This window comes from Tamandua tetradactyla, chromosome 13, assembly GCF_023851605.1.
Source record: "Tamandua tetradactyla isolate mTamTet1 chromosome 13, mTamTet1.pri, whole genome shotgun sequence".
In the NCBI taxonomy this organism is placed as follows: Eukaryota; Metazoa; Chordata; class Mammalia; order Pilosa; family Myrmecophagidae; genus Tamandua; species Tamandua tetradactyla.
The window spans coordinates 21,350,805-21,376,429 of NC_135339.1; the positions used below are offsets into that span (position 1 = coordinate 21,350,805).

At 45.9% G+C, this 25,625-nt stretch overlaps 2 protein-coding genes and 1 long non-coding RNA gene across 6 annotated transcripts; 1 reads left to right on the forward strand and 2 right to left on the reverse strand.

The window, feature by feature from the left end:
• Positions 1-882: 882 nt before the first annotated feature.
• Positions 883-8,521, reverse strand: LOC143653675 (uncharacterized). Its single transcript, XR_013161473.1, has 4 exons — positions 8,464-8,521; positions 2,442-5,676; positions 2,224-2,276; positions 883-1,025 (listed from the first exon to the last, which is right to left on the reverse strand). It is a non-coding gene; the product is annotated as an uncharacterized LOC143653675 (long non-coding RNA).
• COMTD1 (catechol-O-methyltransferase domain containing 1) lies at positions 8,101-15,639 on the forward strand. Of its 4 annotated transcripts, none has more exons than XR_013161472.1 (8): positions 8,101-8,253; positions 8,387-8,514; positions 8,726-8,831; positions 8,921-9,039; positions 9,119-9,173; positions 9,424-9,557; positions 10,551-10,706; positions 13,973-15,639. XR_013161472.1 is itself a non-coding variant. In XM_077124833.1 (8 exons), the coding sequence occupies exons 1-8, from the start codon at positions 8,160-8,162 to the stop codon at positions 14,002-14,004; spliced, it is 768 nt and encodes a 255-aa protein (XP_076980948.1). In that variant the 5' UTR covers positions 8,101-8,159; the 3' UTR covers positions 14,005-15,639. The 4 variants fall into 4 exon arrangements, 3 of the variants coding, with proteins under 3 accessions (XP_076980948.1, XP_076980946.1, XP_076980947.1); XM_077124833.1 differs by lacking the exon at positions 10,551-10,706 and adding an exon at positions 10,400-10,499; XM_077124832.1 differs by lacking the exons at positions 10,551-10,706; positions 13,973-15,639 and adding an exon at positions 9,843-10,094 and having other exon boundaries at positions 8,102-8,253.
• VDAC2 (voltage dependent anion channel 2) lies at positions 11,958-24,340 on the reverse strand. The gene is made up of 10 exons (XM_077124830.1): positions 24,182-24,340; positions 23,920-23,974; positions 22,868-22,936; positions 22,217-22,266; positions 18,768-18,920; positions 18,621-18,673; positions 17,935-18,162; positions 17,206-17,356; positions 14,389-14,446; positions 11,958-12,338 (listed from the first exon to the last, which is right to left on the reverse strand). The coding sequence occupies exons 2-10, from the start codon at positions 23,948-23,950 to the stop codon at positions 12,247-12,249; spliced, it is 885 nt and encodes a 294-aa protein (XP_076980945.1). The 5' UTR covers positions 23,951-23,974; positions 24,182-24,340; the 3' UTR covers positions 11,958-12,246.
• Between the last annotated feature and the right edge of the window lie 1,285 nt (positions 24,341-25,625).

Genomic DNA, 25,625 nt, shown 5'->3' on the forward strand with positions numbered 1-25,625 from the left:
ACCTAAGCAGATCTGGCGCAGGCAGAGGCTTTAAATGTGCATGTGTGGTTTGGCCTCTGGCACCTGTGCAAGAGGACACACTGAGAAAGAACACGCCCCAGTAGCTGCTGGTCTCAGAATGATCTGACCCCACGGCCTGAAGCACAACTGCCCCAACTGGCCCACGAACCAGGAGCAAGGAAAGTAAGTGGTATTTTGGAAGCCACTGAGATCCAAGGCTGTAACACAGCCTTGTTCCAGCAGAAACCTAACTAATACCCCCTGGGAAGACACGGCTTTGCCATTCTGCCTCCAGCTCACCACACAGAAGCTTCCACCATCATCCTCTGTCCCAGGAGCCTCTTTGCCCCTGGCCCTGAGGCAAACAGAGAGACCCCCCCCCCCCCCCTTGGATGAGAAGACCCCCAGGCTTGAGGGCCCTGCAGAATTGGAGCTAACCCCCACATCCTGGCTGTGAGACCTCGGATGAGTCCCTGCACCTATCTGAGCCTCTGTTCTCTCACCTGTAGAATGTGGGTGATCATTTCTCATGGGAAAAATGGGAAGGCTTGGTGCAATGCTGTGTCTTAGCAGGACAGGGGTGGGGTGCCCGGTGCTGGTGCTCCTCAGATGGAGGGAGAGGGGCCTGGACCCGCCATGAGCAGAGGGCCCTGAGCACCTTCAGTGAGAAAATTCTCCCCTGAGGGAAACAAGGCTTTGGGGGAGAGTTTGGAGGGCAGGATTTTAAGTTCAGTGTGGAGTCTGCAACTCCAGCCCAACGAGAAGATAAACTCTGGGGCACACTGATTTGGAGTATGTACCATTAGGAATGCCTTGAGCTTCAAGTAAGAAGACAAACAGACAACAGTTGTTTAAGCACATAGGGTCCCATTTTCTCAGTTATTGGTGCCGATTTAAAGGCTCAACAATGACTTCAAGGATCAAAACTCCATCGTTCCTCTTGCCATCCTCAGTTTTCTTTATTTTTTTCTTTTTTTGTCCTTAGACTTGTTATCTCAAGGCTGTTATTGTTCCAAGCATTTCATCTTTACACAACCCCATTCAAGGCAAGAAGAGGCAAAGCACAAAAAGGGGCTTTCTTATTACCAGGTGGGAAAATCCCCCCAAGAAGCCCCCCTTTATCCCTGGCCACAAATGAACTACCCAGCTCCACTAGTGACAGGGGAGGCTGAGAATGGGGACAGCTGGAAAGAAGGGATGGGATGGTTGTGAAGGCCTGAAGCCGATCACAGTTCATCCCCATAGTCGGGCATGCTGTCGGAACAAAATCCGGCTCCGGGTGGTAAGGCAGAAGAGGGTGGAATGGCTCTGAGGTAGGCAGTCACAGGGTGTGCCTGAAGTCCCGCAACCAGAGGTCATCCAGGAGAGTTGCCAGGCAGGGCTCTCAATTGCAAACCACAGAAGACACTCTGTTGCAAATAGCAGCTTCTACTTTATTGCAAACAAAATAATCTACTTTGTTGCAAGGCAGATTCCACTCAGCTGCAAACAAACCATCTGTCCGGAAGGACCAGAGAACCAGGCTTGGATGCTACACAACCAGAAACAGCATCACTAAGAGCCACTCCATGCCCCAGCCCCGGTCACACCACGGGACTGTTCTAGTTAAAACACAGCTAACAGGGTGGGCCACGGTGGCTCAGCAGGTAAGAGTGTTTGCCTGCCATGCCCAAGGACCCGGGTTCGATTTCCAGTGCCTGCCCATGTAAAAAAAAAAAAAAAAAAAAAACACAGCTAACAGAGTAAGGAGACTTTTGAGTGGGAAAGGCTTGTGGGCAAAGAAAGTGGCCAAACCCTTGCAGCGTAACCTCTTCAATGGAAAGTACAGTGTCTAAGGATAAGAACACTTCAAAAACCAACAACTGTTTTTAACACAATCTTAAATAAGTAAAAGGTTTACATCATTTTTTTCTACTGCTATTGGTTTTAAATTTTGCTACCCTGTGTTTGAAATATTATAAAAGAGTTAATACCAAAGATACTTAATGCCTGACATCTCTTACATTTCACATGGTTCTTTTAATTCAGATATCATTGTAAATAAAAGTAAACTTGGGGGCGGTGTGATAGTGGCTCAGTGGCAGAATTCTCTCCTGCCATGCTAGAGACCCCGGTTTGAATCCCAGTGCCCGCCCATGCAAAAATAATAATAAAAAACTTGGATAAATTTGAGACTAAGCTTTTCATTGTTGCAAAACTATGGTTATGAATTTGTAAACTTACCCTTTGATCACACATATACTTTAAAATGTAGTCATTAAATGCTCTACTTTAATCTAAAAAAAAAGACAAAAAACAAAAAACAGCTAACACAGCTGCCCAAACAGCCCACTTCATGGTAGAGGCGCCACCACAACCACCCCAGGAGAAAGAGCCACCTCCACCTTCATCCTACTTATTCACCAGTGGGTCACTCTCCCTCCATGTAGCAGCTAACTCACATGCCCACTTGTGCACTCAAGTCTTGTGCAGTGCCTCCGATCGGTGAAAGCCAGGCCATGTGCCTGCAAGGGAGCCTGGGAAACATGTGTGCCTACTTTTTGGGAGAGGAAGAGTCACAATAGAGGCCATTGTATTGACACGCAGAGATAAGAACTGCAGTGAGATTTTCTTCAATTCTCAAGACAGCCCCATGAAGTACTGGCCACCTGAATTCTCCTGAGGATTGCTGAGGTGTCCAGGAGAGGCAGTGATACCGGGAGTGGTTGTCACAGAGGCCCCCCCTGGCCAATCCCAATCAAGGATAAAAGGGACAAGTGATGCCACAATGCACACGCAGATGCCAGGGGACTCCCAGGAACACCTGAGTGTTAGGTCCTGAGTGGAGTCAGAGAAACTGGAGCACAGGTAGCTACTGTGTGCTCGGTTCCTCCCAAAAGCACAACATTAATTTCTGAAGGATACAGGGACCCCCAAATTTGGGTCCACTGATGAGACAATGAGCTTTTATGTGAAGCTCTGATAGAGGCGGGTTCAGCTTCTTGGCTCTGCCACTGACGTCTTTGGGGGGGCTTGGGGGGGCCTCAGTCTGCGCATCTGGAAGATGGAGACATATCGACTTTAGATGTGACTGTGAGAACAGTCCCACCACCTCATTCCCTAGTGCAGCTGGGGACAACTGTGCATTTAATTATCTAACACTGGGCGTCTCAAGGAGAGACCCATGGCAGGTAGGAACCGAGCAGGGCACCTTGATCCCCACGACCAGGCAGAGGAGGCAGGCTGCAGCAGGCATGACTTTGACCCTTGTGATCTCTACCCACTGCCCCATGGCATAACTCCTCCCGTGGCTATATGATCTTACGTGGCATGACCGGCTCTGCAGCTATTACTGATCAGTGCACTTTAAAATAGGAAGATTCTCCTGGATTATCTGAATGGGCTGATTGTAATCACATGAGTTCTCACAGACAGAGAGAACTGAAGATTCAAGGTGCCACTGTTGGCCTTGCAGATGGAGAAGGAACTGAATTCTGCCAACAACCAACGCAAGAATGCTTGTACATTGGCATGCTAATGCTACCAGATGTAATATACCAAAAATGGGCTGGCTTTTATAAAAGGAATTTATCAAGTTTACAAGTTTACAGTTCTAAGGCCACAAAAATCCAGGGAAAGATACCTTGATTCAAGAAAGGCTGATGTCTGCCACATGGGAAGGCACATGGCTGGCATCTGCTCATCCTTGTTCCTGGTTCTGTGGCTTCCAACTTTTGATGCCAGTGGTCTCCTTTCTAAGTGTCTGTGGGCCTTTGCTTAGCTCCTCCAGGACACAACTCTGGGTTCTCATTGGTCAGCATCTCATGGGAAGGCACATAGCAAATGTCCCTTTCTAGGCGTTCACTTTCTCTTTTAGCACTCCAAGCATCTCCAGATGTCTGCATCTCTGTTGGCTCTGAAGCAACCATTCTCCAAGTGTCTGCATCTGAGGTTTCTCCAAAATGTCTCCCCTTTGAAAGGATTCCAGTAAACTAATCAAGACCCACCTTGAATGGACAGAGTCATATCTCCATCTAATCAAAGGTCACACCCACAATTGAGTGGGTCAATCTCCACGGAAATGATCTAACTAAAGGTTTCCACCCTACAATATTGAATCAGGATTAAAGGACATGGCTTTTCTGGGGTACAAAGCCCTTTCAAACCAGCACAGCATGGCTGGGGAGCCCAAGTCCCAGGAGACAACTGCAGCCCTGGCCAAATCCTGGATGTGAGCCTGGTGAGCCCCTGAGCAGGGAGTCCAGACATGCTGTGGTGGACCTCTGGGCTACAGAGGTATGAGATGACAAGTGGGTGTTGTTTTGAGCCACTAAGGTTGTATGGTTTGTTATGCAGCAATAGGGAACTAATGCAGAAGTATCATCCCCATTCTCTGGTTGAGAAAAGCCACGCTCATGCAGCTACAAACTGTGGGGGAACTGATGTTTAAACCCAAGGCCATCTGATTGGAGCCCATGCTGTCAATGACACTACAGATTGAGGAAACTGAGGTACCAGAGATTGGGGGTATTGTCAGCACTGGCTGTGGGTCTCCCCAGCATCCTGACAGACCAGACCCAGAGGTGGTCAGAGTCCAGGCTGCAAATTTCTTTGTGGAAAGAGGAGGCCCAAAGAAGGTAAGCCCTCGAGAGAGGCTCAAAGGGACCCCTGGTAGCCTACAGCTGCTAGGGAAAAAAAGCCCACTCAATACAGGAAGGAACCTTGAAGGACCCAAAGGTAAGGAGAAGATTCTTGGGCAGGGTGTAGAGTGGTTAGCTGGCCATGAGGTCCTTCTGGCCTGAGGAACTCTTCCTCTGGGTTCTGAGTTCTCGAACTGATGCTCAGAGTCACAGTGGACCCCAGGGGTCAGAGCAGACCCAAAGATCAAAGGCATACTCAGTGTGGCTTCCACAGTGTTTAAAAAAGAGTTTAACTGAAATGTTTAAAACTATGAGGTTTTACTTTAAAAGCAGGATTTCCAACCTCTCTTGAAAACTCAGCAGCTCTGAATACACCCGGCCCCTCTTCCTGTGGGCTAAAGGGGAGTGGCTGCCATGGCCCCTCTGATGGAGCATGAGCTCCAGAGGGCCACAGTCCCCACTGCTCCCTATTGCCCTGCCCTCACTTACTTCACCTGCCTGACCCCTGAACTCATTTGCATTCTAATCCCTACAGCCCAACTTGATCCCACTGCCTTATCCTTCTCCCATGTGAGCAGGGTTGAGAGAAACAGGAGTTGAAGGCATTAGGAGAGAAATTCAAGGGCCTCTTCAAGATCCATTTTTCTGGACCGCCCCTCCCAGTGACCCGATTTTGACTCAGTACGCATCAAGGACCAAGCTCTGCACTCCCCCGTGCAGGCCAAGGGCATGCATCCATTTTCTCTGCCCTTGTAGGCCTGCAGGTTCCTTGATGCCTAAGGGGATGGCTTTGTTTGGCCAAAAGGGCAACTGAGATAAATGGAAATGATACTTTCTGCCATCTTGCCTCTTCCCTTCTTGGCAGCAGCTGCTGGGTATACCCACGTGGCCTTCTGGGGAAGTTTAGCCCCCCCAGGCCCTCAATCAGGGCCCACTGCTGAGGCGAACATGAGAAAACTCATTCCATCCTCAGCTCCCTGGTCTTCCAAGAAAAGGCCCTGCAACAGATTCAGAGGCGATGCTTGGCTCCCTTCATTTGTGAGCTGAGACGCTGGTGCTGCAAGGCAAGAGACAAGAAATGAGGAGCAAAAGGGGGAGGGGGTGGAAAAATTAAATTTTGCGCAATCAGCAAGGTTTCAAACAATCGCTCGCCAACTGAAGTGGGTGCCACGTCTATAAGTCATTCTGTTTTATAGACCATTAGGATCTCCAGAGAGAACCTGCATGGAGACCACTGCTTTTTGTTGAAATTAAAATGTCAGAGAAAAAGAAATAGAACAAAACAGGGAATCTGCAATTAATTACCAGGCCATAAAAATTCAATAATCAGGAGGCAGAGCGGCCGCAGGCCCAGAGGTATCAGAGCCAGCGTAACAAGAATGGAATACATTAATCTTTTCAAATTAGTTTTTTAATCTGACGAGGATATATGGTGACATGCCTCCCCTCCCTGTCTGCTCCCCCCACCTCCACTGGCTCCAGCCTGAAGCCAGGCTCGGTGTGAGCTGGGGGCCTCCCTGCAACCAGAACTCACCGAGGGGAGACAGGGTGGATCTGCCTGGTGGAGGCACCCCAGTAGAGGGACCCAGAGAGCAGGCTTCTTCAGTCTGCTTCCTGCCTGGGTCACCATGGACCCAAGAAGCCCATATGTATGTTTCCCCCTTGGGCTTAGCCCAAGAGCAGAATCTGAGGGAGTAACCTTGGCGAGGCGGTGAGTCTCTCTGAGCTTCAGTTTCTTCTTCTAGGAATAGAAATTAATACACAGAGAAAGTGGATGGATTATGCTCATGAGGGCTCCCTGCTGTTACTATTTTTGCTGTCTCAGGCTGGCAGCTCAGACACCACCAGGTCAGGATTAGAAACCCATTTATTTAGCACCAGCTGTGTGCTTAGCCCTGGGGGAGGAGTGATCAGCAACTTCAGTCCTTACCCTGGGGAATGGAGCTCACGGGTCAGAGAGACTATTAAAGGGCTAGGGCAGCTATAGTGGGTCCACAAGTAAAGCAGAAGGTAATCCTTAGAGCAGGGGCGCATGGCCTAGGAGGAGTTGGGAGAACGTCAGGTGGGAGGCACCCAGGCCCTGTTCCCAGGCAGTAGTTCCTTCGCCCTGGGGCCTGGGAGAAGCAGGCTGATTAGTCCAAAGTTCAGTCCCAGTGTCTGCTTCTGCTGGGATGCCTCCCCCGAGACCCCCGCCTCCTCCTCCATGTTCTCTGGGAAGCCCCAGGATGTTGGTTGCTCAGATCCACCTGATGTCCAAGTTTCTCTCCAGCCCACTCTGGCCTTCAGCATCAGCCAAGTTCCTCTCTCACTGACCCCCAACAAGCCTGCCTCTGGGTCTCCCTCAGCTGAGAGCACCCCGGGGCTCTGTCTGGCCAGCGTGGTTACCAAATGCGCTCATTTCAGCCGCTGCTGCCCGGCATGTCTGCAGGCCGGCAGCCCTGTGACCTTCAACTCTTTGGACTTTGACTCCTTTTTAATGTAACATTTATAGCCCACTAAGTGCCAGGCCTGTTCCTCACCTGGCCTTTCTCATGGAATTCCCACAGAATGGATGAGGTCGGGACTATTAACCCATTTTACAGTAGAGGGACTCGGGATCCTTGGGTTGCCCAGCCATCCGGGGCGGCCTATTGGCCCCAAAGCCGGCCATAAGGTTCACTAAGGATACAAACCAGGACGGCTTCCAGGGCCTCCCCCAAGGTTTGGAACAAGGCAAGGATTCAATCAATGCTCACAGGCGGAACAGCCCCCACAAGGGGGTCTCACCTGACACCCCACTCTCCTTCCTCCCCCAGGTGTTTGCTCTCCACCCTCTGATGGTAACAGCAGCTGCCATTTATTGAGCACTGGGTGCCTGACTCTGGGATCAGGGACAACTTACAGTAAGGACTGTGGTCCTTACTGAGAACTCAACGAGAATGACCCACCCAAGATCACCTATCCATGGGCAGGATTCCAGCTGCTAAGGACTTTGTCTCTGTGCCCCACAAAAACGCCCTGCCTCAGGGCTCCTGGTCCCGCCTCTGCGCTGTGTCTTCCCTAAAGCCAGGTCCCTCACTCCTTCAACCCCGTTTTCCCGGACACCTCCCCTGATTCTCAGTCCCTCTCACGGGTTCCTTTAATTTGTTTCACTTCATACTGGCTACTATCTTGTTACATTGACGCACCCCCCTACCCCTCTACGTTCACATATGCTCCAGGGAGCCTCCGCAGAAATGATGGCAAAGAAAAAGCAAAGATCGGTCCTCTTCGACCGAAGTCCCTGGACCTCAGGCCCCGGACGCAGCAACACAGACCCACAGAGGTAGGGCCTGCTCTCCGCCCTCGGCGCAGTTATGCGCGCGGCCACCAGATGGGGCCCGGCTCGCTCCGGCCCGGCCTGCAAAGAGGCGGTGTGGCCGCAAGATGGCACCCGAGACCGTGGCTCCGCGAGCAGTGCCCGGCCAGGGCGGAGCCCGGGGCCCCACCGGTCGGAGTTCGATCCCCTTGGCCCCGGCCCACGTGACTAGGCCGCCGCCGCCTCGGTCTCCTGTCGGCGCCATGACCCACCCGGTGTCCCGGCTCTCCATGCCTGTCGCGCTGGCCCTGGGCTCGGCCGCGCTGGGCGCCGCCTTTGCCACCGGCCTCTTCTTGGGTGAGCAGGGACCGGCCCGCGGCGCCCTCTCTGCGGAGCCGGTGCTGGGGTGACGGAAGCGCGCGGAGGGAGGGAGCCGAGCCCGCAAATCCGCCAGGCCCTGACCTAGCACGGCCCTCCCTCCCCTTGACAGGGAGACGGAGCCCTTCCTGGCGGTCCCGGCCAGAGAGGCGCCTGCTGCCCCCCGAGGACGATCCGCTGTGGCAGTACCTGCTGAGCCGTTCCATGCGGGAGCACCCGGCGCTGCGGAGCCTGCGGCAGGTCAGCGGGGACCGGGCGGGGCGGGGCTGGGCGGGAACCCGGCGGGCCTCCCAGGCCCCACGTGGCTGTTGCCCTGGGGCTGCACGGTGCACCTGTCTGGGCTTCCCGGCCATGCCCAGAGGCGCCCCTGGAGCGGGAGCAAAATGGGGGGGGGTGGGTGGGTGTCTGGCAAGGTTGGTGCAACCCTCCCCACCCCACCCCGACTCCACAGCTGACCCTGGAGCAGCCGCAGGGGGATTCCATGATGACCTGTGAGCAGGCCCAGCTTCTAGCCAACCTGGCGCGGCTTATCAAGGCCAAGAAGGCGTTGGACCTGGGTAGGGGCGTGCGGCCGGGATCACTGAGGGCTGAGGTCACCGGACCGCCCCCCACCCTGGGCTGAGACTGTCCGTGTCCCTGTCCCCAGGCACTTTCACGGGCTACTCGGCCCTGGCGCTGGCCCTGGCGCTGCCGCCGTCCGGCCGCGTGGTGACCTGCGAGGTGGACGCGGAGCCCCCGGAGCTGGGGCGGCCCCTGTGGAGGCAGGTGAGCACCCCACACACCTGAGGCCTCTGTCAGCTCCGGGGAAGGGGACGTGCTGGCTCTGACTCCCCTGCTTCCGCAGGCCGAGGAGGAACATAAGATAGACCTTCGGTTGAAGCCGGCTTTGGAGACCCTGGGTGAGCGCCGGAGAGGGGAGGGCCTTGGACCCATTTCCCAAATGGGACACTGAGGTGCAAGCTAGTGGCCAGGCCTGCCGGGGCGGGCTTGGGGCAGTAACAGCTCCCCCTGCTCTGCTTCACTTCTGCGGCCAAGTGTCAGAGCCGGCACCCGAGGCAGGAGACCCCCTTAGGTGGCTGGTCCAGCCGGTGCGATCCGGCCGCCGGCGCCTGAAGGCTCAGCCTCATCTGTCCCTTGCTTCCCGGGAAGATGAACTCCTGGCTGGGGGCGAGGCCGGCACCTTCGACATGGCCGTGGTGGACGCGGACAAGGAGAACTGCGCCGCCTACTACGAGCGGTGCTTGCAACTGCTACGCTCTGGAGGAGTCCTCGCCATTCTCAGTGTAAGGGAGGAAGGGAAAAAGAAGACTCTCGCGGGTGGTGGGTACCCATCTTTTCTCTTGGCTCCTCCCTATGTCCCTCCCTCAGACCCCAAGGACCCACCCGGTACAGTGTTGCAGACTCCTGGGGTCGTGGTGTGCTGCAGCCTGGGTCTGGTGCCTGGGCTTTCCAGTGCCGGGGCTAGTAGTCTCCAGCCCTTGCCCGCCCCCTGCCCAGTCTTCCCCTCGAGGCCCCACCTTGCATAGCCCTACTGGCTCCGCCCCTCGCTATGCCACGCCCCTCCACAGGTTCTGTGGCACGGAGAGGTGTTGCATCCTCAGCAGGGAGATGTGGCTGCCCAGTGTGTGCGACACCTGAACGAGCGCATCCTGCGGGATGCCAGGGTCCACATCAGCCTCCTGCCCCTGGGTGACGGCCTCACCTTGGCCTTCAAAATCTAGGGCTGGCTCCTCCCAAGTGGTTTCAGCAAAGGAACCTGTGGATGTCAGCCACGGACACTGAGTTTTAAACCTGACAATAAAGTGGGGCCTGGAAAATAAGATCTGAGCCTCTGTATATGGTGTGAAGTGGAAGAGGGAGGTGGGGGACCTGTGCAGGCAGCTTCTTCAGCGAAAGGGGACTTTGGGGTGGTAGATGGTCATCTTCCCCCACCCACCCCTTCTCTGCACTACCTAGAGCCGCTGGCTGCTCCCCACGGGGGAGCCTCAGCTGACTGGAGTTTTATGGACCTGGCTACATTTAATGCTGACAGAGCCCAGTTCCTCATGTTTGCTGCCACTCCAAGGGATCTGAGAGCTGCATTCAGAGTAAATCCCTTTGGTGTCTCTTCCCCCACTCTCCCCAGGAGGGACATGTGAGATTCCTGCTCAGCGGGTCTGAGACTGGTGGAAAAACCAGATCTGACAACAGGGAAAGGACTTCTGGGAGACCAGGTTTATCAACAGGTACTTTTATAGGTTGTACCTATAAACCAGTTCTACTGGCTTTTTGCCCAGGTTTTTACAGAACTGTCAGTTCCTCAGATTCACCTCTGCCTTAAAGGCCTGCTCACCTGAGAACCAGATCTCTGAGGACTTCAACTTTGGCTTGTATTTATCCTGCCTGGAGTATACATCCTATACCCGAAGTCCTGGAGGAAGGAGAGGAACTGGGTAAGATCACAGACCAGGGAGGTATGTGAAGCAGACAGGCCTTTAGGTAGCAGCCATCGGGATGGCCGTGTTTTTAACAAGTACCCCAGAGGACCCTGAGAATTTCAGACTTTCCAGTACCATCACCCATGAGGGGAGATGGAAAGAACCATACTTTACTGAGTACTTCAGAGTCAGTGCATTACCTCTCTTTTAAAAAATCTCCACAGTCCCACAGCCAGATCCTGTATCACACCACAGCTCGAGGCCAGGCTCAGATATTGTGTTCTTTCCGCTAACAGTGCCTAAGGCAGAAAGCCTAGAATAAAAGGTTTTGCCACCACACACGGTCACGGTCAGGCCTGAGTGGGGAAGAAAGTACACCTGGTTCTTCCTGGAAGCCAGAGGAGCCCACAGTTCCTGGGATACACCCTGAGTTAACCCTCAGGGCCCTGGCTATAAACCCACCCTTCTCTCCCACTCATGAAATTATGTTAGGATGCACACGGGTAAACAGGGTCTAATTTCCTGTAAGCAAATTCTTAAGAAACCAGTAACTTGTGCCATCCCTTACAACGAATTGTCACACCCCATCCCAGAGTCTTGGACCAGGTGAACTTCAGCCCTGGAAGGAAGTAATGACCCCGAGGCCCACACACTGCCCTTTGTTCCTCTAGTTGCTGATTCTGTCTAGACCCTATTTCCCCACATCTAGTCCCATCCTACCAAACTAGGGCCCAGCACATTTTCCCACTTACCAGTAGCAAGTTCACAGAGGTATACACACACACACACAATCCTTCAGCATTGTCCCTTCATTTTCCTTTATGATTTATTCTCCAAACCTTTCTGGGGTTAATGCTGATATAACTTTGCACAAACTTACAAAGTTAGAAGTGTACAGGCATATATCCTCTTATTTTATTGTAATCTAAAAAAGTTTATGGAATTACTCTAGGGACACAGAGGTCTTTATGGCATGGAGGTAAAGAGCAAAATGCTCACCAAAAAAATTAAGTATTAGCTAATACTAGGGAGCTTTGATCCTAGCTGAAAAGTTTTTAACTCTGCAAATACTTGGAGTCATAATTACGTATACTTGTTTTATTCATAATTTGTAATGTAATGAGATACCAAAGTATTTCTAATGATGGTTGAATTTAACAAAAGTTTTTAAACCTCATCTTAAAACATCCACTGATCCATCTCATTCAATGGCAATATCATATCAAATGTTAAAGGAACATAAAAACAAACATGCACACAACTGCACAGTTTTCATAAAGGTCTATTTCATTATTGGTGGGTAGCACATTTAACAGTTAAATACATTTAAATAATGTATAGGTGACTGCATGACTGCAGCATTGGTAACTAGATAACCAATTCAACTAGAAACCAGCTAACAAGTAACTGTCTAAATATTTAAAATACAGCTCTTGTTTAGATCATCCTTTGTTCACCTTCTTGGGGGAAAAAAAAGAAAGCCTGCTGGTCATAATGGAAATATATTAAGGCCAAATCTTCCCAATATCCATGCCCAGAGGATTCTTCAGCTGGATTAAGCCTCCAACTCCAGGGCAAGCCCAAGTTTGTGGCCTCCAGCATTAATGCTCTTCCCGTCTACCAGAGCAGACAGTGTAAGCTTCACACCTGTAAGCAAAAACAGACAACCATGATGCATCCAAAACGCCTCAGGAGAGTCTGCTGTCTTCTCTAATAATCACCCTAGAACCTTCCTATCACTTCTCCTCAGCCTACCAACTGACATATTAGTGCAGCCACCAGAGGGCGCTTGGAAGCATTTGACATAGAACTCCAAATGTCCTGGGATGTGGGCAATATCCTAAATTACCAAGTACCAAGTACCAGAACACAGACAGGTTAATAATAAATAAGCTGAAAATGCAGTCACGTTCAATGTATTATGTAGGCTAAAAGAGATTAAAGAGCCATGATCAAATGCTATGTATGAATCCTGACTGGTTTCTGGACAGGGAAAACAACATAAACAGACATTTTGGGGACAACTGAGGAAATGTGAATACAGACTATATAATAGGCATTAAATTAACATTAAGTTTCTTAGATGTGATAATGTGGTTATATATAAAAGTGCCTTAGGAAACACATGCTAGGGCTGATGTGTTGACAAGTCAGCAAAATATACATTTAAGTAACTGATAAAAGGGTAGATAGAAAAAGAAAAAAGTTATGTAACTAGATACAGAAGTAAAATGTGGTTAAATAATAATTGGTGAATGTACGTGACGGGTGTGCAGTGTGTATTGTACTATTCTCTCAACTTTTCTTCAGATTTCAAGATAGTCAAAATAAAAAATCAGAGGAAAAATCCCTATTTAGAAAGGTAAAAGTTTCTAAGTGCTTTCCAACCTTGATGTTCAAATGGTTCAAGAACACTGGCACCAGTTAGGAGCGTGTTAGAAATATAGAAACCCCCATCCCAGACCTACTGGAACAGAATCTGCTTTTAACAAGATTTCCCAGGTGATTCATGCGCACACAGATGTTTAAGTAATGCTCTATTACCCTCCCCGGTATGTGGGACAAGACTTTCAGGAGTGAAAGTCTCCCCGACAATTTGGGGCCTGAGTCCCCGAGATGAGTCTGGCCCTGACACCGTAGGATCGTCAACACCTTCATGAACGAAGGGGAGAAAAGAAGTATAACAGAATGAGGAATCAGTGGCTAAGAGATCAAATACAGTCAAGAGGCTATTCTAAAGGCTAATCTTATGCAAGCTTCAGTTAGATAGCGCTAATAATTGCCATGGCTTGCTAAACCTCAACCAATATCACTCCTGTTAACTCTTAAGAACACCTAGGGTTTAAACTGAGACTCTATAAAAGTTTCATGCACTAAGTTTGTTTTCCTGGAACCTATAATTTCCAGAGGGTACCTAGACCAGATAAATCCTGAAACCCAGAGGAATCAGCCTCTCTAAGATTATCAACTAATTACGTCCCCCTATCCTTTAGTGTCAACACCCTTCTCAACATGAAAAAGTCAGAATGGGCATTACCTAAACATCCTTATAGATTGGGAGTAGGATCAAAGGAGGAGTTATAACAGAGAAAATGGGATTTAACAAATGTGTATGACTGCTGAATATTGGTATTTCTTCTAACCTCCAGTGTTATGGAGGAGCTAGAAGGAAAAACATGAAACTGTGGAATGGTAACCCATAACAAACTCTAAAATCTGTTCTGTAACTAGTTGTTGAAGTTACTCTGAAAATTGTTGCTCTTTCTTTCTTTCTTTTGTAGATATGTTATGTTTCACAATTTTAAAAAATTGAAAAAAGAAGTAATGCTATAGAAAATACAGAAATGTTCAAAATACTATATGGAGTAAATGACACTACAGAGACAAAACAACCAAAAGCAATGAGTAAGGAGAAGAGGAGAACATTCTTATTCTGAGACGCACATTGAAGCACTTAGGGGGGAAGTGTTATGACAGCTGCCAACTACTAAACAAAGCAGGATGGGAAGGGATGGGGAAAAGAAGGGGGAAGGAAAGAGAAAAAAAAAAGTTTAAAAAAAAACAGGGAAAAAGGTGGCAAAAATTAAGTGGATTTTCATTGTACTCTTCAAACTCTTCTGTATGCTTGTGAAGTTTATAGAAAAAATAATTTGAAAAATATTGCTCAAACAGTTCCTGCTTAGTAAACAATACTCACCAGGCCTCAGAGTCTGGGTGTAGCCCACTCCAATTAAACTAGAGTTGTTGACTTTTGCCTAAAATGAAACACAAAAACAGCTTTAAGAAAAATTTCTGAATGAAGAGACAAACCCACTCCCCTATAATGCAATTATATTTATTCACATGCGATAATAAAATTTAATACTGTATATACTAAGTCAAACAAAAATGAAGTGAGACTTTAATTCATATTCAGTCAACTCAAAATCAAGTGGTCCACAGGACACATTAATACTCTTTTCTTGATATCCACTGTTATACACTGTTTGTCCATGATCCTAAATTATCCATGTACAAGAGCGTAAGCACTCTTATAAATCTATTCTTATACAACAAAACCACGTTGAAATGTGGTCAGTGGGGAAGTTCACCTGGCCCACGTGCTATCTGACTGGTACATACTAGCTTCAAAGTGTGAGCTATGAAGTTGAAATCTATGATTTATATAATATACATTATAACTTTCAGGGTTCTTCCTAAAGAATCAAAGCCTTGAATTTAGAAAATATCCAAATGCTTTAAGGACTTCCTCTGAAGAATCTATCAACCAAGAATCCTTTACCTCACATTCTCACACCTCTGAGTAATGTGGCTGGGTATTGGTTATATGTAAACAGACTGCCCCTGAGAAGGGCTTCCAATGGGGCATTATTTACCAAATGAGGCCCCTGCCCTCCTCGTCCTTATAATCCTAATATTTTGGGACTTGGCCACAGACTTCAGGGGCTAGAAGGAATGCTGGAGAGCAAGACATGATAAGGAGAAGCACCATTCACTACAACCACTCACCATCATTAACCTACACCAGAGGCTGATGGCTTTAAATAGGGGCACCTCTTCCTGTTCTCCCTCTACAGAGAGGCCGAGGTCACCTATTCAAGCAGCTTTCACTGATCATCCTAAAAGCTGCTGCTCCTGGCATTTTGAGTGTGACATTAAAAAGTAAAAGCCAGCCTCTTGGAACCAAAACAGATTTAGAAATTATTTGATTTCTATACTCCTTCATAATGTATAACATCAAAAGAACCCAAACCAGCTTTTTTGTATATATCTTTTTATTTTCCACAAAAAAAAGAAGGGAAAAAGTCTTGTGACGATAAAAAAATATTTAAGCCTTCTAGCCTCCTATATTCTGGAGCAACTAGGAGGAAAAATCTGAGAGGACCATATGGTAGTCCATAACAAACTCTGGGATCTGTCCTGTAACTACTTGTTGAAGAGTGTTTTGGAAACTATTGCTTTATTTCTTTGCTTTGTATATATGTTATACTATACAATAAAAAAGTTAAAAAAAAAAAAAAAAGAACCCAATCCAGAGAAATGATATAACTGTACAGATAAAAACCACACAAACAGCACTGTTTTCACTTGGCACTAAAGCCAAGTCTTCATGAGCCACCAATGACCGTGTGAAATTTTTTGTCAAAGGAAAAAATACCCCATTAGTGTATTAATACCCCATTCTTGTGCCCAAGAAATTAAGAGCCTCAGACATTTGGATACAAATTCCCATTATGTTAGAGTAGGAGTAAATCATGAAATTGTGAGCTTTTAGGGAAATGAAGCAATTGGAGCCACAGCAGCACTAATTAGGTGGGAAGTGCCAGATACATTTCCAAGCCCCATGAGTCACTCAATGACAGAGGTCTCAAGCTGCCTCCCCAATTTAGACGATGAATTACCAGTAGCAGAGAACCACATCTTCTGCTGGCATTAAATCTATGATGGTGCCACAGACATACTTCTGAAACCAGTTCAGCTATCAGATATTAGTATGCTGGGTGAATCCGAAGTCTTTTTTGCTATAGTACAGTTAGAGACAGAAGGGAAAAATACATGAATCACTGCCATGCCAATCAGAAAAGCATTCTGAGTGCTTCTTGTTCTCTGATTACAACTTACTGAGATGAAACACAAATGTGACTAAAACTTAATTACCTGAATTATCAAAACATATCGTCCTTCATTCCTAAGAATGCAGATCACTTTATAACATAATTAACTCCATGGAGGGTTTAACTTGCTTACATTCCTAGTACATACAGTACAGGTAGCACCTCATCTGTAAAGCAATGACACACGGGACCTGCTGCTAATCTGCCTGAAATTGGAGCCAGCCCTTCCTCTATACCCCCATACACTGGACCTCCTCCTACTCCAACCCAATATGACTGGAGAAAGAAATAATAAAACAAGCATAAGATCAGGCCTAAGATGGCCAACCATTCTGGTTTGCCAAGATTGGAGGCATTCCTGGGACACAGAACTTTCAGTGCTAAAATGTGGACAGTCCTGGGCAGAGTGGGATAATCACCCAAGGCAGGACGGAAATCAAAACACATGCAGTCCAGTCCTGGCTCCAGCCCTCCCTTCCCTGGCAGTGGTGCAAGTTCTTTTCCTCTCTAAGCTTCAGTTTTTTCACCTGCAAAATGACATGTGTACCTTTGACTTCTCAGATTAAATCTGAAGATATGGTATAAATTAAAAAGAGACAAAGTCATGTAACAAAATACTATTATTTCCCAACAGAGAAAAGAACTGCCTCTGAGGCTTACACAGGCTTGGGGCCAAGGATTATTCAGCACCTCTTGAGGTTAAACAAGCTCATGTGGCCTGACATGGGAATGTTAGAGGTAACACTATTCTCCATTAAAAAGAGAAGCATTTCAAATACCAATCCCAATCTGTCTATAAACAGAATTGTGTGAATTACAGTTCAAATTTTCAATACAATTCAAAATACCCAAAGATTAACTAAACAAACAAAACATTCTAAACCCAAAGCAGTACTCACAGAAATAGAAGCAGTGGGATCCAACTGATACTTAGCTGCAATGCCAAAACGAGTGCAGTTGGTACCCGATGTCCAGGCAAGGTTTACTGAAGTATCAAGATCTTCACATACTTTCTGATAAATTGATCCTCCAAATTCTGTCCCATCATTGCTGTAAGATACTTTAAATTAGTATATCTAGGATAGACAATGTAAAAATTTCTAAGGCATTAACTGTCATGGTAGCATTTACACTTAAATAAAAGCCATTGCTCACATGTGTTTTTAGTGTTTCACAGAAAAACCTTCAAAAAAAGTTTTAACAAGTTTTTCTCCTAACCCATGTTCAATTATAGGGACCGGTAAATCATGCAACCACATCCATCCAGTGGAATTACCATGCAGCCACTAAAAATCATGTTGTAGAATACATAACAATATAGAAAGCTGGTCAAAATACATTAAAGTAGGGGGGAAATGTTACAAAACAGTCTTTCCAGCATATATTTGACAACACCTCAGCCTCTTCTAAAAGGTAAAGAAAGCCTCATGAAATGAACATTTGCTCTCTGCATCAAATGTCAGACTAGCATTTTCCACTATGTATTTGAGGGATACCACAGAAAAACCCAAAAATGATGTTTTTATGTTAATCCAATAGGTTATATCCTACATTATTAAAATGACAGGAGACATCAAATACCATCCTCTGAGGCCCTGTATCATAATATCCTAAAAAGAAATACTTACACATTAGTGTGTAGCTGGAAGTCTCCAGTCCTGTAGCCCACTGCAAAGTTATTCCTTGTCAGCTTTGATTTGGCACTGTCAAAGGTCATCTGGTAACCAGCAAGCCAGCCCTCATAGCCAAAGACGGCTGAACCATGAATTGCAGGTCCAGCAAAATCAAAATCAACATCGCAACCAAGGTTTATGCACTCCCTCTTGTAAGAAGACTTGATTTTACCACTTTTCTTTCTGGAAAAAGAACAAACTGACTTAAAACTGACACCAGTAGGAAAGATTCACATAAATAATTCCTACATAGAAGGCAAAAAACAGATTTAAATGAACTGCGTGTGACTGGAGAATAAAAGAAGCAGTAGTACAATCACAAGGGGATAACCAGTTAAATGAACTGAGGACAAGGGTATAGGGGTAGCTGAACTGTCACCAGCACAGAAAGACTGCTTTATGCGCAATAAATCGCAAAAACCCCTTTCAAACACGTTAATTTCCCAACTCAGCACCACAATGAAAAGATGCCAATTAAATTTTAAAGTAGTCTTTAGCAACCACAGTGCTCCAAAAACAGAAAGAGATTTACCATCACAAGGCTGCTGAGTAAACTAACAAATAGTAAGTGTGCATCTTTCCTAAATTTACATTAGAAGAATGCTTTTAAATTTAAAACAGATAAAAATGCACATGCTTACCCTGTGTTTGGTGAGAAGGTGGTATCAAATGTCAGTTTCAAACCTTGACATATCTATTTTCAAAGAAAAAGATGTTCTTTTCAGAGTTATTTGCTTTATGAAATACAAAAATAACTTAAACACTAAAGCACATTTTCAAAGTATTACCTGGTCTTCAATTGCAATTTCTGTTCCCAGAGTGTTATCAGTGTTCCATTTTTCTGTGAAAGTGAGACCATACTCACACCATTTGTATTTGGTCTCCAAGGTCCCAGTAACTTTACCAGTGTCTGTGTTAGATGAACCAGATGTTGAGAATTCCTAATAAGACAATAAATAACTTCATGAACTTTCTCCTAAACCTAGAAAGATCCACTGCCTAACTTAAAACAAAAATATCACTGAAACATTTATTAATTTTCACTAATCCCCTTTCCTGTTTAGCTTCCTGAATACTTCTACGCTATACAGTGTACAACTCTTGAGCATATACAAATGAGTAACCAAATTAGCCTTCAAGTAACTGACTGTCACCTACTAACAGCTGACATTTCCAAGCAATCACAAGTTAACTTGTAGCTAACTTCAAATGAAAGACTATACATCTTCTTTAATGCCTAACAGTATCAACTCCTACTTCCTTAAAATGAAACTTCTGTTAAGGCAATTTCATTTAGGATTCAAAAGTTAGTGGGGACTGCAGGCCACAGTGGCTCAGCAGGCAGAATTCCAGGTGCCTGCCCATGTAAAACATAAAAAAATAAAAAAAGTCAACAGGGGAAAAAGAACGAATGTTTTGGCACAGCATCCAATCTACCTGATATTAAACAATAGGTCAGAATGAGTAACTGCAGGTCCCATCATTAAAAAAATTATAGCATATAACAGATAAACTATTTATTATGACTCACTTCCTGAAAATTCTTAGAGAAAGCAGACAGTAGCAATCCATGCCACAAACTAAAGAATTTTTTTTTAATCCTTTGGTAATACCAATATCCGATTTTCCTAAGATTAAGAGTCTTCACTAGATTTCATGCCTTTCCAATTGGCTTTCACATTCTCAAAAAGAAAAGGCAAAAAGGCAAGGGTAGGGGTTTATATAAGAGATTTACTCTGCAGTTGGTTTATATCGTGCATAATATAAAACTACATTATATGTAACAGATCACTAGAAGAAGAATCTAATACAAGGATCAATTTAAGTACATTACATAATCTTCTGTTTATACAAATATAAACGACTTGTTAATCTCTAATTGCACACCAGTTGAAAAGGGATAATGTGGGGGAGGCTATATGTAAAATTTAAAGTTTGCTACAGATAATCCAAAAATCTAATGATCTTACAGTTTAGTGTAACAGATAAACAACTGAAATCTTCCAAGGTAAAATATTAAAATGCCTCCCAAAGGACAGTTCTGATTGACAATTTGTCTACTAAGGGTGGCTATGCTCCAGCCACCAGAAAGCCAAATCTAAAGAAGATGGCTGATCTGAAATAAGTACAAAAGAGCTCTTCGACCAGAATGTATGACACCTGCAGAGTGAGGAAACATCAAAAACTACTGATATGGGAAAAGGCCAATCAATTATCCTTCAATTAGAAAACAGAGCATTTGTAGAACTATTGCTCTGCAGTTAAACAGAACTAAAACCCTATACCCAAAGTCTTACATACACTCTACTGAAATTATAGGCTTTTATTAACTGGAATTTCAAGTCAAAGCTTGCACTAAATACCCATATAAAAAAAGCACTGGGTTGGTTAGGAAAGAACACTGGATAAAAAATTAGGAGTCCTGGCCTACAGTTCCTGCTTTGTCATTTACTAAATGAATAATACTAAGAAAGAGAATTTTTCCAGGTCTCAGTTTCTTCAATTATAATAACAAAGCCTACCTCCAGAGGATTAAATTAGATTAACACTGTGAATGTGCCTTGCACATTCTGATGTGTTCTACACAAAAGGAAAATACTATTAAAACAGTATTTATGGAGCATGTTCCTCTAGCAGATACATTGAATGGGGAATATGTCTGAGTGGCAGTAACTAATAACTCTTGGGACCCCACCCACTGCCATCTATCAGCGCATAGATCAAGAACCAGCCTATATACATGCCAAGGAATCCTCAAGTCACAAAACAAAGATCACCCCGTGGGACCAGAATTGGACCAAATGACACCGTCTACTCCACCACCAGACAATTTAGCATCCTAAGTACATTCTGGGGTGGCCTTGACATCTCTGCAGTTCCCATGAAAGAATAGAGGTAGGCATTATTTGTTGCCAGGCAGGATTAGCACCATACTTATTGAATTATATAAATTAAATGAAACAAAAGCATACTAATATCTAATTCAGCTCATTCATGATCTTAAATCTACTTCACAAAATGTTCCCTAACTATCCTTGCCTACATTAAGTCTTTCCTTTCCAACAAAGATTTTGCTTTATCAAATCACTAATACTTGATATACTTCTGACTGTTTCCTAGTTAAGGTTTGTCTTTCCAACTAGTAAGCTTTTTAAAGCACAAGAATTGAGTCTTATTTTAGAATGACTTTTGTATTTCAACAAATACATAGCAAATGTTTATAAGGGGCCTCAATAGGTTAAAAGGGAGAACAAAAAAAAACAAACACCAAATTAGCACTCTGTAGCCTGTTATCTTGAGCAATTAAGTAACCCAAACACAACTGAATACCCAGGCTTCCTTTCAGAACAAAGAAACCAAATGATAACTGTGACCAATTAAAAAAACCCAGAAACCCAACAAGTCTAGGCATTATGAAACTACAACATGACTAATTTAGTAAATACCGGTTACATACACTAAAGGTGTTAACAGCAGCAAAAATTTGTAGAAGTAACCAGTAATATTCAATATACCATCCACGCCCAAAACAATCTCAAAAAAATTTTTAGAGTAAGAAAAAATTAAAACAAAATGAAATTTTACTTCATCCTCTTTGTAGAAGTTAGGGAAGGCTCAAAACACCCAAATATCAAAACATTAACCTCTCTTAAAACATTGCATTCAGGACTCACGAGTCTCACAAAAAACACATGGAAATCTTCTCCATGCAGGGCTACTAAAATATGGCCATTATATAAACGATCAGGACCCTCAAATTAATAAGAAGTTACTAAACATTTTCATGGCCATATTTCTGACAGGCATTGAGAAAAAGGATTACAGAAAGCATATAGGTTTCCTGCCTTCAAATTTGCAATCTTACTGACTAAACAAAGAGTCCCATCACCGGTGTCCTTCCTGAGTTTTGCATACAAAATAAACAGTCTGGCTAAAAAACAACATGAATATCAGAAATCATTGCCAAAGCCAAAATAAATCAGGCTACATACAGCCCTCTTGAGATAAAACTGCCTACTTCTGTCTCTTCGTCAAGATAACATATACATAGGGTGGGCCACGGTGGCTTAGCAGGCAGAGTTCTCGCCTGCCATGCCGGAGACCCCAGTTCGATTCCCAGTGCCTGCCCATGCAAAAAAAAAAGATAACATACATAAACACCTTTCAGCAATGACTATTTATGGGTTGAAAAAGTAGACAAAGGCTCATCAGAACTTATCGGATAGCTAACACTCACCACGCCACTGCATGACTTTGTTTTCACATCCAGTTTCACCAGGCCAAAACCTTCAACAAGTAGAGAGCAAAAGATAAGATTGAGATGCAAGCCAATAGGTGTCTATATGTTGAAAAAAAAAAAAAAGATTCCACATATCCAGAGGAAAAAAAATGCATGTTGATACAATATTTAAATGAAAATTAGTTCTACATAAACTGAACTTGTAAAGGACAGAACACCTCCATGCTGAAAAAAAAAAAAGCTTTCAAACTGTTTATCTAAAGAGCTATCTCTAATTGTAATCTGAAGAGGTGAAAAAAAATAGTCAAGAAAAATCCAAATTCACTTGAAAAAACCATATCGTTTGATCACCACCATAAAAGCAAAACAATAATACATTATAACTAGTCAAACAAGGCTGAAGTGTCTACAACTGAAGGAACCAAAAGTACAAGCTGTTTTTTCTTAAAGGTTAAAATCCTTCAAGTAGTTTGAAAATATTGCGGGGAATTGGGGTAAAGGGGTATGTAAATTGTTACCTAAAACGTGTCTGAAAGAATTAATGCAACAAAATATTTATAATTTGAAGAAGATTGAGATTAAGTACCCAAACATACACTTTCACTTTTTATCAAAAACGGGGGGGGGGGGGGGGGGGAGCAAACTTACCAAATCCTTTGTTGAAAATATCTCTGGCAGCTTTGCCAAGGTCAGCATATGATGGAGGAATACACATCGCTGGTGGGAAGAAAACATTCCACTGTTAATGTCCCTGCTCATTTGAATTGTGATTCTGATGCACTATGAGCTACAATAAACCTTTACTCCAGTTATCCCTCAAACAGGTATCACCAAAAAAGCCTATTTCTACAATGGATAACCACATCAAAAAGACTATACAAATTTGCTAACTTCCTTCCAAAATCGACTAACACATTTTCTATTCCGAAATTTACACAGAACTTATAGCCTCACTTCTTTGGACCAGACTGGAATCAAGCACAGCTAAGAATCTAATAAAAATCACTGAATGGGCTGATTTTACCAAATGAGATAAAATCAAAACCTAAGGCTAGACTCCCTCCCCTGATACATATCTCAGCATCCTGAGATCAAAACAAACGTTCTGAGTAGGAAAGAGAACTTAATGCACTGGGAACTTAAATATTGGAACTTAGACAAAGTACAGCTATCTATGTTTTACGCGTCTACAGGAACTAAATATAAAATGGCATTTTTAACATACTAATATGACAATCAAGTCCTGGGCCACTGCAGCGAGGTTTATGGACAATCTGAGCTCCTTACACCAGCTCATTCATTCAACAAAGCATGTCCACGCCCTCAGAAGCACATTGACCTTGCGCTCGCACAAGGGAGAGTACTACTTCCTCTAAAAAGTGACTGATCCAATCTCTCAAAGGGAGAATCCAACAATTGGTAACTTTTTGCTTTTTTGTTCGTCAAAGGCACGTCCAATAACTGAAAGTGAGTGTGGCCAGAGACCAACTCTCCGGGCCCAGTCTCTCCACCCGAGAATCCAGCAGTCCGATCCCTCCTCCGCAGAGCCCGGGTGGGCACATGGTAGAGCGGCTACCGGAAGGGAACGAGTTTCCGAGTTTTTGGAAAGATGTGGGGAAAGAAGTTGCAGTTTTATGGTCGGCAGGCTCTAACTCCCCGGACCCTCCGCCCCATTCCGCAGAGATCATTGCTCTACTCACGCCTCACGCAGCTCTGCCCGTAGGTCGCCATAACGAGGCCAAGGGAAGGGGTGATCTGCAGGAGGGACAAGAAGTGCGGTCAACGAAGGTCGGAGGCAGGTGAAGGGGCCAGAATCGGGTCTCAGACAGAGATGGGCTAGGGGCCGCGGGGCAGCGCGGCCATCTTAGGGAGTCAGGGCCGACCCCGAGTCTGACTCGGGCCTCCCGCTTAGTCGTCTCGGCCTAGGCCCCCCGGGTCGGTCTGAGGCGGGCACGGCGATACCTGGTTGACTCCTGACCGGGGTCGCCGCAGCAGATCCGCTCGTAGCTGAAGCCGCTAAGCTGCTTCAAGATACCGCTGCAGCTGCCGCAGCTGGAGGGCGAAGTGAAGGAGACACCGTTCCGCCCGCCGTAACCCCGTCCTTCCCTCGTCAGGACCCCGCCGCTCCCCGCGGCTCGCCCGCCGCGCCTATCCCTGCAGCTCCGTCCGCCACCCTCTCCAACTTGCTCCGGAGCAGCCATATGGACCGAGGACAATCGAAGACTCAGGTTGGGCTGTCTCTGTCCATTGGCGGGAGCCGGGAAGGCAGAAGCTGCTGGACTTCGGGTCAGGCAGCGATGAGGGCAGCCCTAAAGTCGAGGGGGCGGGGAACAGCGAAGACGACGCGACGAGGACCGCGCGGACGGGGATGAGGCGGAAGTTCGGCACGCGCTGGTCACGGGGGGCGGGGCGACAGGAGGGTGTCCGGGAGCCCAGAGTGGTTGGGTGCGGCTGTGCATCCCCGAAGGTCACGTACTTCTCTCAGCAAGTGTCCATATCCCCCAGAAAGACTCTATGTAGAGAGCGCCTGGAGCCCTGAGAACCCCGTCTACCCTGAGCAAATGCGGCATTTGCGCCCCACTCAGGGTTGGGACTGCTTCACACACGAGAACCGTAACTCTTGGGGAGACAAGCCTGTGCAGGTCCCACCTTCATCTGAATGAGACGGGTTTGGAGAAACTTCAGGATTCATGCTGATCGGGCACAGTAGGAACTTGATGCTGTACTTGAGTTCTCCGGGTGTGCGGGTAGAGTGGGGGAACCAAGGGAACAACAATAACAAAAAAAAAGAGCAATCTAATGAGACGGAAGTGGGGTCAGGTGGGGCTCCGGAATCAATCGCTTATCTCAGTAATTAGCCCCTCTGTACCTTAGTTTTCTCATCTATAAAATGACAAGTTTAAAAAAGAAAAAGACATTTAATAGTCAGTCAGTTATAGACTATGAGCAGTCTTTCCTCCCCCTCATTTCTTCTGGTTCTTAAAGCCACCTCTGCTCAAACGCTGCCAAAGTTCCATTCTCCTAAATGAGGGAAAGGATAGGCTAGATGGACTTTCACAATGAAAACCCTGATTAAGGGAAAGCTTGTCCCTCCCATGAGCAAGCCGAGCCATCAGTCTTGTTTAGGCATGGCTTGGCTTATTCATTTTGTAAAGGGTAGAAGAAAAGAGTCTGCCCATAAGAGATCAGGTACCAGAAGCGCTGAATCATTCCTTTCATTCCTTCATTCAAGCTCAGACAGGTCAACCTGCAATGAGCCTGGCTCCCCTGGGAGCTGGTTTGCTCCATGTTTGATGCTTTTGTGAGGGAAATGGCAGAGAATGGCATCCCCATCCCAATAGCTCCCAACTGCACCCCAACACACCACTTCCTAGAAAAACTGTGTCTGCTAAATTAGTCACCTCCA

Excerpts from the sequence above, each read along its gene's own strand:
- COMTD1 (XM_077124831.1), top strand. The coding sequence starts at position 8,160 with ATGACCCACCCGGTGTCCCGGCTCTCCATGCCTGTCGCGCTGGCCCTG. Across the intron at positions 8,254-8,386 it reads TGCCACCGGCCTCTTCTTGG|GGAGACGGAGCCCTTCCTGG; the intron begins GTGAGCAGGGAC and ends TCCCCTTGACAG. Across the intron at positions 8,832-8,920 it reads CAAGAAGGCGTTGGACCTGG|GCACTTTCACGGGCTACTCG; the intron begins GTAGGGGCGTGC and ends CCCTGTCCCCAG.
- VDAC2 (XM_077124830.1), bottom strand. The coding sequence starts at position 23,950 with ATGGCGACCTACGGGCAGAGCTGCGTGAGGC. Across the intron at positions 18,921-22,216 it reads CAAAGTCATGCAGTGGCGTG|GAATTCTCAACATCTGGTTC; the intron begins GTGAGTGTTAGC and ends TTGTCTTATTAG. Across the intron at positions 18,674-18,767 it reads AAATTGCAATTGAAGACCAG|ATATGTCAAGGTTTGAAACT; the intron begins GTAATACTTTGA and ends CTTTGAAAATAG.